Raw genomic sequence first — 15,702 nt, forward strand, 5'->3', positions numbered from 1 at the left:
GTAGACAGATAGCATAGAGCAGAGAGACGCATTCTTTTCCCTTCACTCTAGAGAACTTTGTGGCCCCATTTCTGTGTCAGACCCTCTAGACAGCGAAGGTCCCTCAGGATGAGCCTGGGCTCTTTTCTCAGGCCTGTTCTGAGAAATGGTGACCCTAGAGGTTTATCCAAAGATAAACCACAAACTCCAGCATAATTCTGTCCCCATATTTTATGCAGCCCTGGGCATGGCCCCTCACTACTCATACCTCTGTCTCATATCCTTGCTTCCTTTTCTTTACTGGCTTCCCTTCTACCTTTCTGTGTGTTCTTTGCCCCATTGCCTGGAATCTCTCCCTTTCCTCCAAGTCCTGACCCTGAGAGTTTTTTAAGTCCCTGACCCCAGTCCTCTGCTCTTCCCATATGTCATCCCCTCTCAGGGCCAAGGACTTGGCCCCAGGCCCTTCCCACAGCTGCCCAGGGAATTCATGAGCCATCTTCATCATCTGGCTGGACCTCAGTCTCAGTAACGCTCATATCAGAACTCTCTGTTCTCCTGCCTCTCTCCCTATGCCCAAAGTGTCTCCTCCTGACTTTTCTTGACACCTGTGGTTCAACCTGTTATCAGAATCATTTTGACTCCTGGCCTCCCTTCCCTCTGCGTTTTCCATGAGCCACTGTGTCAGTTGACTTTATAGTCCCTTCCTTTCACTGACATCACCCGCCTTCAGGCTCCTCAGCTCAGCCTGGCGTGTATCTGGTCCTGGAGGTAGAAGAAAAATGCTCACTGGGGGCCCTGCCCGGGGGAGCTTATGTGTCCTCGGTCCTTGACTCCCTCCATTTGACTGGTTGCTGGGTGAGGGGGGTGCTGGACCCGCTTGGAGTGCAGTGGAGACTCCTCATTGGTGACCTGAGCATCACCTCCCCAGGACCCAGGCCCTGAACCCCTCAGGGGTTTCTGCATTCTGGGAGTTGGGGCCTCACATAACCAGTTTCCCTTAAGCGGGAGGCCTGCTGCCTCTGACCTCAGGACAATGGAGGCACATCCACCCTGGGGCAGACCCTTTATTTCTCATCATCTCTTGCAATGGAGACTCACCTAAGGACAGAGAATTCCAAAGAGCTGATAACCTGGAATTCATTTCTCTTGGGGTTTGGAGGGCACAAAACCAATTTTGTTTGTTTTGCGTTAGTGAATTTGTCTTAATTTTTCCACTGAAAATAACAGTTACATTTCTTCACATGCCCGCATTCATGACAAAGGATTTTGATCCCTGGGCTGGAAGTGGGGATTTCCAGGAGGATCCTCTGGGCTGAGTCCTCCTTCCTTCTTTCCTCTGCTCAGACCACCCAGGTGAACCACTTCTCAGCACTAACATCACCACTGTGGTTTTTCCCATCCTTGGCACCTTCACCCATTAGGGCTGGGGGAGACAGAGAGGGAGCCACCAGGGCTGTCTGAAGTGACAAAGCTTCAGGTTGGACTTGAATTTCTTATCTAGGCAAATTGGCATGGTGATGCATCCACCTATACAAGTTATAGAGTGGCTCACCCAGTGGCCGTGCATCTGTCGCCGGCAGCAGAAAGGAGGAGAGCTCTTCTCAACAGGCTCCAGCAGACTGGGGCTCAGAGGACCAGCCTCTCCTGCTATCTTCTGAGCCCGATTCTTCTTGGCCATCACCTCTCCCCTCTGCTATGGCGCCTATCACGGACCTCTCCTTTATGTACTTGTATGTTCAAGAACTGCAATCTGGTCCGCAACCTCTCGAACAAGTACGTCTTCATCATGGGCTGTGACTCGGGATTCGGGAACCTCCTGGCCACGCAGCTGGTTGATCGGGGCATGCGGGTGCTGGCTGCTTGCTTCACTGAGGAGGGGGCCCAGAAGCTTCAGCAGGTTACCTCCTACCAGCTGCAGACCACCCTATTGGATGTCACCAAGACTGAGAGCATCAAAGCAGCAGCCCAGTGGGTGAGGGACCAAGTGGGAGAGCAAGGTGGGACGAATTGCATTCTTTGGCTTTCTCAGTTTATCCTTCTTTTTCTCTCTTTCTCCCGCGGGTATCTGAGAGTTATCGGGGACCCTGTTGTTCAGATGGGATGGGAGAGGTGATGTAGAGAAAGGGACCGGGCCTGTAGCTCAGTGGGATTGGACCTGTTGCAGGGTTTGGACTGTCCACATGAAGAGGTGATTTCCCAAGGAAGTTTTCTTTCCCAGAAACTCAGAGGGTTAGCAGGGTTTGGGGGAGGTTGCGCTAGATGTTCAGGGAGGGAATATGCATTCCGTCTGTCGGAAAGATGGAGTAGCCTCACTGGGACTTTGGTAGTCCTAACTGTCAGCTCCTATAAAAATGTGAGCACACTTCTTGTCAGAATCAGGCTAGGGGGAGGAGAGAGGGAACATGAGGTTGGACTCCCTGAGTGGGGACATTTGTTCTCCTTGACTGTGTCAGGCTAGACTGCAGGGTGGGGAGCGAGATCTCTCCTCTTCCTCATATCATGATGGATACCAGGTTGACCTAAGGGTAAGTGCCTGTGTCAGGGTGCCTGCTCTTATTGGGAAAGGAGGCTGTGGGCTAAGGATGGACTAGGACTGAATGGGGACCCACCCAGGGATCTTCCCACACGCAAGATGTAGGTGTAGGAATGGAAGAACAGGGTGGCTCAGTTGTAGAAGGAGCGGCCTGGGGGAAGTCCTGACTCCTGAGGGAGCTAATCTGGGGACTGTGCACACGAGTCAGGGCAGGAGAGCTCTGGGGCCCAGAAGGGGCAGACAATAACTCTTGCTTTATTTTCCTCCTTGGCATCTACCGCTATCCAATATTCAATATATTTTACTTATTTTTCTTATTTATTTTCTATTTCTCCGGCTAGAATAAAGCTTCTAGTGGGGCAGGTGTTTTTCCTTTTATTTATTATATATCCTTAGTGCTTAGAACAGTGTCTGGCATCTAGTAAGGTGCTCAATAAATATTTGTCAAATGAACTAAGTTATGAATAATTCAGCAAGAGTCAGTTTCTTTCTTCAACAGGCTGTCTCCGCCCAGTGCCCTACATTCAGCTTTGAGCCACTTGTGTTAATGACTCACTGGGTATATTAATTAGTTTCCTATTGCTGCTGTAATAAATGCACACAAAGTCGGTGGCTTAAAAGAGCACAAATTTATTATCTTATAGTTCTGGAAGTCAGAAGTCCAAAATGGGTCTCACTGGACTAAAATCAAAGTGTTAATAGAGCTCTAGGGAAGATTGCATTTCATCGCCTTTTCCAGCTTCTAAAGGCCTCCTGCATTCCTTGGTTCATGACCTTCTTCATCTTCAAGGCCGCAAGGTTGGGCTGAGTCTTTCTCAGGCTGCCATCTCTCTGGTTCTCTGTCTTCTGGCTCCCTCTCCACTTAGAAGGACCTTTGTGATTGTATTGGGCTTGCCAAGCTAATCCACGATAATTTCCCCATTTTAAGGTCAGTTAAGCAATTTAAATTTCATCTGCTACCTTAATTCCTCTTTCCCATGTAATCCACCATATTCACAGGTTCCAGGGATTAGTATGGGGACATCTCTGGGGGGTCATTGGGCAACATCTTCGGTCTAAGAAGCACTGGGAAATGGGAGGAAGGGATACTTGCATGCTTTCTTCTTGCCCCTCAGAGTCTCTGGACATGACAAGTTGGCATGACCCTAAAGCTGTTCACACTGTTTTGAAAGTTCTCTAGCTCTCTTTGCAGAAAAAAGAAAAATTAAAGTTGTCCTGGTTTGCCAGCAGGCAGAGCTATTTACCAGGGATGATCAGAGGTGGCAGCGAGGCAGAGACCACTCGGGTTTTACAGTCTTTGGGTCTCAGCAGCTCCTTTCTTCCACTGTAAGACAAGAGTCTCCCCTAGCTGGGAAGGCTCTGAGTCCTGCCAGCCAGTTGGTCTCCTGGGGTCTCTACTTGGAGGAAGGCAGAAAGATAGGATGGGGACACAGCTTGCGTGGGGACCCCAGGCCTAGGGGAAGGGGTGAACCATGATTGGTGTTTACATCTAGACCTGCCCACGTGTGTGTGGAAGAGTATCTTGAGGCTACAGAGGCCAAGGTGGGGTAGTGAGATAAGGGGACGGAAAGGGAAGGAACCCCAGGCCCGTCCCCCAAGTGGAATTTTACTTGGAACCTCAGTATGTAAGACAAATGAAAATTGAGGTTCTCCTGCATCTCCCTTCCTTATCAGGTTCTGGGGTTCAGCCTGAAAGCTCTCAGGACTGCAAACCACAGGTTGGAAACAGCTGTCCTAATCCACTCAACAATGAACCTGAGGCCCAGGGAAAGGAAGTGACCTGTCCAAGGCTGGAGGTAGAACCAGGACTAGAACTTGAGGCTCTTCAAGCCTGGCTCTTGCAGAGCTGAATGACAATACCTAGCAATATTTCTCTCCATTTATACCAACTCAATTTAAATATCTCAAAGGGAGCCCTTTTCACATTTTTCCAAAATTATTTTATTTGAATGTCTTCTGTATTTGTTTATAAGTCTTATTTATTTCTTCTCTGGTTTCTGAGATCGTTGAGGATTAAGACCATGTTTTGTTCATTTAATGTCTCTAGCACCTTCCTCTGTAACTGACAGATGCATGAAATGAATGAATGTGTGAATGGATGAATGAATGAATGAACAGAGTAATTTTGGTAATGTGTGAAATGGAGTTGGTTCCTTACACTCAGATGAACAGAGAGGGGGAAGCATGATGGGGGAAGGAATTGAAACATTAATTCATTGGTATGAAAATGAGATCTCTTTTCCCAGAGCCAATAGCTTAGATGCTATTAGCTAAAGCCTGGATTGTAGCTGGTACAGTGTCCAGCTAGCTGGCAGACTGTGTGAATCAGAAAAACTGCCCCTTTAGGGCAAACCCATTAGTAAAAGGCCCATGTTCCTTTGGGCTGTCATAGCTCCCCACCCCACACTGCCAGACTGGCTGTCTTGTGCCTTGTGACATGCTCAACCATCCTCAGCAGCCCTGAGCTGGGGGGGTCGTGGACCCTGGTGCTTTTCCAGAGACACTGCTGATTTTTGTCTGGTTCTCCCTCCCTCCACTGTGCCCCCAGGCCTCTGGGCCCTGGTGAACAATGCTGGTGTAGGCCTGCCCAATGGTCCCAATGAATGGCTGACCAAGGAAGACTATGTGAAGGTGATCAACGTGAACCTGGTGGGACTGATCGAAGCGACTCTCCATAAGCTGCCCATGGTCAAGAAAGCCCAGGGCAGGGTCGTCAAAATGTCCAGCTCTGGTGGCCATGTGGCTATCATTGGTGGCGGCTACTGCGTCTCTAAGTTTGGCGTCGAGGCCTTCTCTGACAGCATCAGGTGACTGGGCCCAGGTGCCAAACCAGTCAGGGTAGGAGTTCTGGGGGTTTCACCTTAGGAAGAGAGGGCTGGGTGGGGGCACCCTGTGGGCAGGGGAGATCTGGAGAGAAGATGCTAAAACAGTAGCAGGAGGAAGGCTAGACCTCCAGGGGCCTTCCTCAGGGACCCAGAGAAGAGGAATGAGAAGAGGTGGGGTGGTGATGAGCAGCCTTCCCTCGATCTGTCTCAGAATAAGCAACACGCTGCTTGGGCCTGTGGGAGTAGGAGGGAGAGTCCTCCAAACAGACAGAGAGGTCTGGGGGCAGATGTGCTGTGGGCAGCCCTCTGAGAAGGATGCAAGCCTTGCATAGATCCCTTCACTCCTTTGCCACCTAGGCATTGGGGGTGGAGCTGAGTGGGAGGGACCTGGTCGGAGCAAGGCTTTGGTCTAAATTCCTCCCGGCTAGGCTTGCCTAATGTGAATTGTCCAGAGACAGGCTTGGGAAAGGGCTTATTTGCATGAAAGCCGTGCTGGGCCTGGTGCAGGGGTGGGGGGCACACCTCCAGGTTCCTGATCTCTGGAGATCAGCTCCTCTAGAGGTGTCAGAGGTGACTTTCCCTGATGATCCTTTGTCATCGTGGAGTCCCAGACTGAGTCCAGCTCTTCTTTCCCAGGCGTGAGCTCCACTACTTCGGGGTGAAAGTCAGCATCATTGAGCCAGGGAACTACCGGACATCCATTCTGGGCAAGAAGGACCTGGAGGGCGTGGAGAAGAGCATGTGCAAGCTGTGGGAGCGGCTGCCTCAGGAGACCCGCGAGAGCTATGGAGAGGAGTACTTCCATATCTGTGCGTTCCCCAGGAGAGAAAGGGATCTCTGAGAGGGATGGAAAGGTCTTGGGGGGTCACTGACCCACTTTCATTTTACAGATGATGGATGGAGGCTCAGAGGGGTTATGAGCCCAAGGCCACACAGCTGGTGGCAGAGCTGGGATTTGAGAACTGCTGGGGGAGTGACAAAACCATAGCTGCGGGGAGATGGGGGTGTTAAGAGAGATGCTGCCCACCCGCCCCTGGCACCTGCCTTCCCCCCAAACATCCGTATGCAGGTGAATCAGGTGAAAATGCACTGCCATGAGTACAGAGAAGTTATTAAGAGCACAGCTACTTGAGCCAGACTGCCTGGGTTTGAAGCCTGGCTCTGCCACTTACGGGCTAGGAGGAGACTCTGAGAATGTTACCTAGTCGCCTTAAGCCTCAGTCTTCTCATCTATAAAATGGAGTCAATGATAGTGCCTACCTCACAGTGCCGCTGTGAGGATTAATGTCTGTGAAGTATCTCTCATGCACTAAGTGCTTGTCAAATCAGTAAAGAGGAAAATCACACGAATGTTTTAAAGGAAGGGGCTCTGGGAGCTCTCTTTCTCCCTGGCCTAAGGGTCTCCTGTGAATCTCAGGTGTTTCTGGAGAGTAGAGGAGGGACATCACAGCTGTTTACTATACTGTCCCAAACTCACAGTTTGGGGAACTCTTCCAGTTTGAGGGATGCACGGAGCCCCCACCATTGGAGACCAAGAGGAGGGGTGGCCTGCAGGTGCAGCGGAGGAGGGATTGGCCAAAAGACCTGGTAGAGTACCTCGTGGTCGGAGGGAGAGGCCTACTCTGAGGCCCGGGCGGCCCCACGTTCACTCAGAGCATCTAATCCCAAAGCCAAGCCAGTTGGTTTCAGGAGAGGATCATTCACAAGATTTCCTGCTTCTCTCCATTTCTCCCCTCCAAGTGCCTGGAGGGGGAACAGCCCCTCAGGGCCACCCTTGGAGCTGCCCTTGTGTGGGACAGAAAGGGGGGGCTGGCATTTTTCTGGCTCAGGAGGTTCCCCTGGTCCAGAGTGAAGCAGCCGGCTCTCAGCCCCGTCCTGCTCCATTTGGGCCTCAGTGGCCTAGTCATATATTTCCCTAAGCCAGATTTTTTTCCCCCTCTCTTTTACTTGACTTCCATGAACATCCCTGAGAGGCAATTTCCTGTTGTGGTTTTAAGCTCTTAGACTCTGAAACTAGGCTGCCTGACTGTAAATTTCATCTCTCCTGCTTGCCTTGGGCCAGTTGCTCAGTTTTCTCATCTGTAATGGGTTATAAAAATTAAATGAGTTAATATATAAAAAGTGCTTAGAATATTATCTGCTTCCTGGTAGGAACAATTTGATTTAAAAGTTTGTTGTTTTTATCTATTACCAGTGTAATAGAGAAAAAGAGCATGGCCTCCTTTTCTCTAGTACACTGGTACCTGCGAGCTGTGTTGCAAAGAGATATTCTTAACTAGCAATCATCCAAAGTGATGAATTTTAAACATATACCCAGAAACTCTGAATGGGCTAAATATAATCACTCAGTTAAATTAATGGCAGGTATCTAACTGTCTGGGGGGCAGGGGTGGTTATTTTAGTGAATTGCTCTCCTAGACCTCCAACATCCACAGAGTAAAAAGCCAAGACACCATAACTTAAAACCATAACAGCCATTTATTCACCTAATGCACATTTTATTGAGAGCCTACCACATGCCAGGCACTGGGTAGGGCCGGGGGTGAGAGTGGACAAAGCAGCAGGGCACACAGCTGGCTGCCTGCAGCTTAAGGCCCAGTGGAGGAGATAGATCTTAATAACAACACACACATTCAGTGACAAATGTGGATAACGACCATGGGAAGAAACACAAGGCCATGAAAAAAAGAATAGGGTTGGGAGTGGGGCCCCAGTTTAGATTATGGTGTAGGGAGGGCTTCTCTGATTTGACTTTGGGGAAGAATAAGTTAGGCATTGTTGGAAAGTGGATAGGCAAGAAAGTTTTTTCAGGAAGGCCCTGAGGCACTGAGTTCCCTTAGAGGAACTTTAAAGATACCAGAGGGTGGGGAGCAGTGCAGGGGGAGCAGAAGAGACCCAGGATAAATTAGAGCATCAAAGCACACTGAGGATTAAGGATGTGATCTGATCTGTGATTGGGAAAGCCTGCTGTGGTTGCTGCGGTATTCCAGGCTACACATGTCGGTGGTTTAGGCTACAGAGAAGTGGAGGAGATGGAAAGAAGTTGATAGATGCCCGGTGTGTATTAGACCTCCTGGTACTGGGAGGGAGAAAAAGCCATCCAGGACGAGTGCTAGGTTTAGTTCAAGAAACCTGATGGGTGGAGGCATCATTCATTCATTGATTTAGGGAAAAGTCAGGGAGAAGTATTTGGAGAAGTATTCCTTGGGGAAAGTAATCTTTCAGTTCTGGACATATTAGAATTCTGTGAGGAGAAGTAAAAAGTTCTGAGGATCAGTTAGGGCTTTTCAGTTACAGGTGACAGAAAATCCAACCCAAATCATTTAAGCAGAAAAGGAATTTCTTGATGCTTATTACTAAAAAGTATAAGGATATGGGCTTCAGGCACTGCCTGATCCAGTCCACAAATGATGTTCTTAGGACCTGCTTTCACCCTATTTCTTTTTTTTTTTTTTTTTTTTCAGTACTTGTAGATTTATTCAGGCTTGTTAGAGGTCTTAAAGTAACCAGGAATTGCAATAAATATTTGAACAGAGGGCTGGATGTTTCAAATGCTAACTAAATCGATAGAATTAGAGCTAATACACCAGCTGTGCTAATCCATGTGACTGCCCTTTGTCTTGTGCTCTCTCAGCTGACACTTGTCCTTTACAATCCAGCCGTGGTAAACCCTTCACTAGCTGAGGAAAGCTCTATTTTCATTTCAAATCACCCTATTTCTTGGCTCTGCTTCTTCTGTACTAGCTTCAGGCTTACAGCTCTCTCCCCTGTTGGTGGGGTCCCATGGCTGCAGCATCTCCTCATCTCCTCCCAGGATAGTCCTTTCCAGTAGCTCCCCCAAACGGTCTAAGATTTACTCTGACTTGGTGGGCCAATGATGGCAGGAGCAGAGGGAATTGCAGGATGTACTCAACCCTGAGCCCATCACTGTGCCCGGGGAAATGTGAAGCTCTGATTGGCTCAGGCTGGGTCATGCACTCTACCTAGACCAAAGGACTCAGAATGGAAGAGGCGTGGATTCCCAGAGAGAAATCTGTAGCTGTTGCTATAAACAAGGGGAATAACTGTTTGGGGGTTGGGGGAGGATAATATATATTCCCTGTGAGTTTCCCCTAAAACTCTCAGTTAGCAAAGAATGATCCAAATTATTTATGGGGTCACTATGAGGCTGGGGTGAAACACAGACTCAGCCAGCATCTGGAAACCACAAAGACGTTTTCTAAGTAGCTCAATGCAGGCAGAAGCTGTAGAGTCTTCAGTGAGGTCCCTAAAAGAATGTGTACAAAGGCGAACTTCCTCTGAAAACCACTGTTGAAAAGCTGATGTTCTTCAGAAGAAAAGTAAGGGTTGGGTTATAAAATACTATAGGCTGATTCATCTGTAGTTCTCTCCACGATTTCAGAGGAAAATTTTTACGCAGGCATTTGACTACTTTTAGATAAAAAATTTTCTGAGTGATCATACTCTAATTTTTACTTCAGTTTTACTAGTGTTTACTGGGATACACAGATGAGACAAAAATCTCTAGGAATCTAGAAGGGGAGGTCTGAAAGCAAGTATAACGCCACACAAATTGTGCAACAATGGACATGCATACAAAACAAAGCAACAACTGAGCCTGTGCGTCTGGAGCCTGTGCTCCACAACAGGAGAGGCTGCGACAGTGAGAGGGCCGCGCACCACGATGAAGAGTGGCCCCCGCTCGCCGCAACTAGAGAAAGCCCACGCACAGAAACTAAGACCCAACACAGCCATAAATTAATTAATTAATTAATTAAATGACGTAAATTTAAAAAAAAAACAAACAAAGCAACAGTACAGGGACTTAATTCTGCTGTCACAAAAGCCTTCACAGAGGTGACCATTGGTGTCCTAGTGAGTTTTGAAGAATAAATAGGAGTTCATCACCAAAAGGGAAAAAGATGGCAAATGTTTCACAGAGGGAAGAGCACGAGCCACAGTTTGGAGACCTGCCATAGCACTTGTGTGCTTTCGAAGGTGGTGTGGATGCAAGCTATAGACGACAGTAGTCTCTGTAATCGTGTTACACAACTCTCTATACTTCAGTCTCTCCACGATAAAGTATAATAATTCCTCTCTCGTGGGTTGTTAGGAGAGTTAAACAAGAATGTAAAGTACTCAGCTCAGCCATATGATAAGGGCTCAACAATCTTAGCCATCGTTGTTATGACTAGTCTGGCCTGAGTATAAAGAGGTGGGCATGGGGATGAAGCCGGGAGACGTTACGAGTCGGATAGTAGAAGACTTTGATGGCTCCAATAAGAAGTGTGGCTGTAAAAAAAAAAAAAAAAGAAGAAGTGTGGCTCTCATCCTGAAGGACTTTGGAGAGCCTTTTATTAAATGGCTCTGAAATGACCTGATCAGATTTGTGTGCCGTGGGAAGGATGAGGGTGGAGACGTGAGACCAGCTGGGAGGCCACCTCAGAAACCCAGTGAAGGACCGACAAAGGCATGAAGTGAAAGGTCTTGGGCATTGTGGGAAGTATGTATGTATGTGGGGTAGTGTTGGGGGTGGGGCAGGTGCTGTGGAGACAGACTGAAGAAATATTTAGGAGTGGTCACAAGCACCACTGGACACGAACTCCAGCAAACTGTTATGGCCAATCAAACAGGCCCCTGGCTTGTGAATCGGGGAACAGGCCAGGTATCTTGGAGCGATTTTTAGCTATCCCCAGAATAGAACCATACTGGAAATGGCTAGTTAATAGCAACCTAACCTAGGCACATTCCCGAAGAAGCAGCGCACAGAGTCACTGGGATAAGCATGTGAACAGGACACAGTGCTCTGGTCCTCACAGAGCACAGCCTGGCTTGTTAGCATACTTCACAGCAACACAGCCACCTGCCAAGTTTCTTTCTTTATCTCAACCCCGCCAGGGAAGCCACCAAAAATTCCCCTTTTAGTCCCCTTTCTTCCTAGGGAGGGACTAGGACCGTTGGGTCCATACTGAGTGCCAAAGCCTAGTGCCTGCTGTTTTATAGACTTCATTTCGCTGAATTCTCACAATAGCACAAACGTTTCCTGGATGCCCAAATGCAAAGCCTGAGTTCTTCCTCACCGTCCAGGAGACTGACAGGGGCTAAAGGGTACCCCTGTCTCCCTCAATCCATGTCTAGCTGGGTGCCCAGCACAAAGCAGGAGTGCAATAACTATTTGAGAGAACATGGAGAGGATGTGCCTTAGACTATTTCAGAGTCTCAGGCAGCTTCTTCCACCCCATCAGCTTGTGGGTCCAAAGCCATCTCATCCCATCAGCTTGCCTCATCCTCATCAGCCCACACAGCCTTCCCTGCCTCTGAGGGAGCCGTAACCCTGAGCTTCATGAATGGGTCCTTTGACACTTGCTTCCCCGCCTGGAACCTGCTGGTGGTGGACTCTGTGTCAGACCCAAGGACGGAGCACAGAGCGTCGGATTCCTAAGACATTACTGCTCTATAGACAGCCTGGCTTTAAGTCAGTGTGGCTCTTTTTGGGACCCCTAATATGTAGTTTACCTCTTTTCACTGCAGTAGTTTTCTCTTTAAGAAACAGAAGGAGTTCCTCGGAGTCGGAGGGTGGGGGTAAAGCATACTTGAACGACACCGTTCCGCCCTCACCAACTGCCCACCAGTGTCCTGCACAGAAGGGGTGACTTCTCTGCCTTCCTGGACCACCCCCAAGTCAGGCTAGCTTTTGCTCCCTCTTTGTTTTCAAGTTCTAATCCCTTATCACGAAGTCTGACTCTCAGGCACCACTTCCTCCTGAGTCCTTGGGGCGCTCAGTGAAATATGAGTCCCACTGAGCTACCCCCTTCCCAGAGTCCTGGGGTGAGGGTGCAGGTCAGGGCTCCCTAAGTGTATCGTGTGGCTTGTCTCCTATCTGTGTTGTAAGCTACAGCAGACTTGGACCCATCTCCACACCCGTGTGTACCATGCTAACGGAACAGCCCCTCACATTTGCTAGAGGCTTACAAGGTACCGGTCTGTGCCTTAGCTCATCTGAGCCCCATAATGACCTTATGACCAAAGCAAAGGCAGTGTTACTATTTTTTAATAACATCTTTTCCCTCCATGCTTTTGTAGAAAATTTGGAAACTCTAGGAAGTCCACAGGAGGAAAAAGAAAACCTCCAGCGACTAGGAATTTCACCAGACAGACAGTATTTTTCCTTATTTCCTTCCAATTTTTCTGTGCACTTATATTCACCTGTTTTCTCTCCTCTTTCTTCCACTGTCTACCCTGCTATTATTCATCTTTATTATTCTCTAGGGCAGGTATTATTATCCCCATTTTACAGATGATGATAGTTTAAGCTCAAAGTCACACAACTGATAAGTGGCAGAACTGGGCACAGTTCTTCTCATTGCTAGTCTAATGCAATAGTGGGAATTCAGTTCACAGCTATTGAATTCGGGAAGAGAAATAAGATTATTTATAGGGTGTTTGTTTAAGGGGCAACCTGGAGCTTGTGAAATCTGCCTGAAATGTTAGATCAGTGGTCTGGTGAAAAAGGAGCTTGGATGGAATTCAGAAGAAACAATCTTTAATGAAGAATAATAGAGCCTTTGATTTTTTCCCCCTCTTGTACCCTGAAACAGATACTGACAAGTTAAAGAACACGATGCAGCTGGCAGAGTCAAGGATCAGTGAAATCACTAACAGCATGGAGCACGCTTCTGTTTCCCAGAACCCCCGCATCCACTACAACCCTGGCCTGGATGTCAAACTCCTCTACCTCCCCTTGGCTAAGTTTCCCACCCCTGTGACAGATTTCATCCTGAGGCGGTACCTTCCAAGGCCAGCAGACAGTGTCCGAGCTGGGGAAGCCCAAGGGGTGGTCAGTGGAGTATGGAGGAGGGGGGGCGGGAGAAGGCACTGTAGGGTCACATGAGGGGGTATCAGATGTTCTGGGGACACCTTGCTTGGCTGACACCCTACCTGTTGGTGGTGAATTTATGGATAACTTCTAACAGAAGGTGTTCCTACTCACTGGGGCCTCACAGAAACCTGAGGGGGCCTTTACAGGTTCAAAGACCTGCAGCCTGGCCCCAAGAACATCTGTCACCCAATCAGGATATGGCTTTTTCTTGACCTGGAGGAGTCAAGGAGAGGAAAACTAGTTCCTGCTGAATCATGAGCCTCCCTCAGTTATCACCACCACTGGGAAATTTTGTGGGATTATGTAGCCCACAGGAGAACTCAACCACTTTCCTCTCATGTCTCTAAATATGCATTAACCTTATTCACATACACCATTATTTGAAGTATGTAGTAGGACAAACAGGGAGTGCAAGATTATATCACGCAAAAGTTTATCATAGTATTTTCTCTCTCTTTTATGGATTTCTGTATCCATAGGTGATTGGGACTCACATGAAGTAACACTTGTTTGTTTAATCACCATTGATTAATTCTTCAAATATTACCTGAGTGCCTACTATAGACGAGGCCCTGTGTAGGCGCTAGAAGCATACAAATATGATTGAATCATGGTCTTGGTTTTTCACTCTTTATTTTGTGGTTTTGTTTTTGTATTTTAGCACAATATCTAGTAGCAGAGACAGGATAGCGATAGAAGAAACAGAAAATCAAATTTTTGGAGCTACGAGGAACACTAGAGTTTATCTAATTCAGTAGTTCCCCAACTTGGCTGTGTATATCATAATCACCTGGTTAATTAAAATACAGATTCCTGGGCCTTGGTGTTAGAAAATCTGATTCATTAGGCTTGGGTGGGGCCCAGAAATCTGTATTTGTCAAAAGGACCTAGATGATTCTGATGCATCTGGGCACTTGGAAACTGCTGATAGTTCCATAGGAGTACCTAATGCTCAGAGGAGGAAGTGACTTATGGGAGGTCCCCTAGCATCATAGCCATGACAGAACTCAGGTGTTTAGATTCCCAGACTAGGATTGTAGTTACAGGAGAATAAATTCCCAAAATTAGTAACATTGTCAAAAAAGTCAGGAAACAATGGGCTTCCCTGGTGGCACAGTGGTTGAGAGTCTGCCTGCCGATGCAGGGGACACGGGTTCATGCCCCGGTCTGGGAAGATCCCACGTGCCACGGAGCGGCTGGGCCCGCGAGCCATGGCCTCTGGGCCTGCGCATCCGGAGCCTGTGCTCCGCAACGGGAGATGCCACAGCAGTGATAGGCCTGCGTACCGAAAAAAAAAAAAAAGTCATGAAACGAAATTATTATTCTTTAAAAATCCTTAAACTTCTGAGTCATATGAAGTTCTATTGAAAAGACTTTTGATCTTGAGGAGTGATCATGTAATAAAAGTCAAATGTGAATTTTTAAAATTAAAATGTCTTTAGTTGGTGTCTCTTCAACATCCAGCTGAACTTGAAAATAATTAAATGTAACTTAATCACATCTGCCGAAGACCCCTTTTCCAAGGAAGGTAACATTCACAGGTTCTAGGGATTAGGGTGTGGACGTATTTTTTGGAGGGCTACCATACAACCCACTAAGTCTGTTATTTGCATCACGTCTATTCCTGGCACCAAATTCTCTGTATCAGGTAGGATGCATTGAGCAGCAAGTAACAGAAAAGTCAACTCACATTGGTTTAAACAACAAAGAAAGAGTTAGGGCAGGACCCCATAGCTAAATGATAACTGCATCATCTTTCTGCTTCTTTGCTCTGGCATCCACAGTTTAGTCTTTACCCTAAATCCAATTACCTTTATTGTTATGGCATGACTGCCAGTGGCAATGGGAACTCTGTGCTTCCTCATTCACAACTTATAAGAAAAGAGAGAGCCTGTCTTTCCATGACGCTAAAGATTTAGGAAGTTTCTTTCCCAGAGCCCTCACCGAGGCTTTCCTTAAATCTCATTGACCCAGGGACTTCCCTGGTGGCACAGTGCTTAAGAATCCTCCTGCCAATGCAGGGGACAGAGGTTTGAGCCCTGGTCTGGGTCATGCCACAGAGCAACTAAGCCCGTGCACCACAACTGCAGAGCCTGTGCTCTAGAGCCCATGAGCCACAACTACTGAGCCCTCGTGCCACAACTACTGAAGCCCATGCACCTAGAGCCTGTGCTCCACAACAAGAGAAGCCACCTCAATGGGAAGCCCAAGCACCCCAATGAAGAGTAGCCCCTGCTCACTGCAACTAAAGAAAGCCTGCACATGGCAACGAAGACCCAACGATGAAGACCCAATGCAGCCAAAAATAAATAAATTTATATTAAAAAAAAAATCACATTGACCCAAATGAGACCTGGATGGCTTAGGTTTGTCCATCTGTGGACCAGTCACTGACGAGGGGGTAAATTGCCACAAATTGTTTAGACTAATCACAAGACAGAATGGGAATGTTGGGGAGACAGTCACAGTGCCTATTGCCCTGGAAA

At 47.8% G+C, this 15,702-nt stretch overlaps 1 protein-coding gene across 1 annotated transcript; it reads left to right on the plus strand.

The window, feature by feature from the left end:
- The first annotated feature begins 1,452 nt into the window (after nt 1–1,452).
- On the plus strand, nt 1,453–13,850 carry SDR9C7 (short chain dehydrogenase/reductase family 9C member 7). Its single transcript, XM_024737002.1, is given in 5 exon segments — nt 1,453–1,713; nt 1,715–1,976; nt 5,061–5,319; nt 5,974–6,146; nt 12,936–13,850. Coding segments are annotated over 5 exon segments (1,026 nt in total). The 5' UTR covers nt 1,453–1,674; the 3' UTR covers nt 13,229–13,850.
- Nucleotides 13,851–15,702: the final 1,852 nt, after the last annotated feature.

The sequence above is a fragment of the Neophocaena asiaeorientalis genome, unplaced genomic scaffold, assembly GCF_003031525.2.
Source record: "Neophocaena asiaeorientalis asiaeorientalis breed wild unplaced genomic scaffold, Neophocaena_asiaeorientalis_V1.1 scaffold134, whole genome shotgun sequence".
NCBI lineage: Eukaryota > Metazoa > Chordata > Mammalia > Artiodactyla > Phocoenidae > Neophocaena > Neophocaena asiaeorientalis.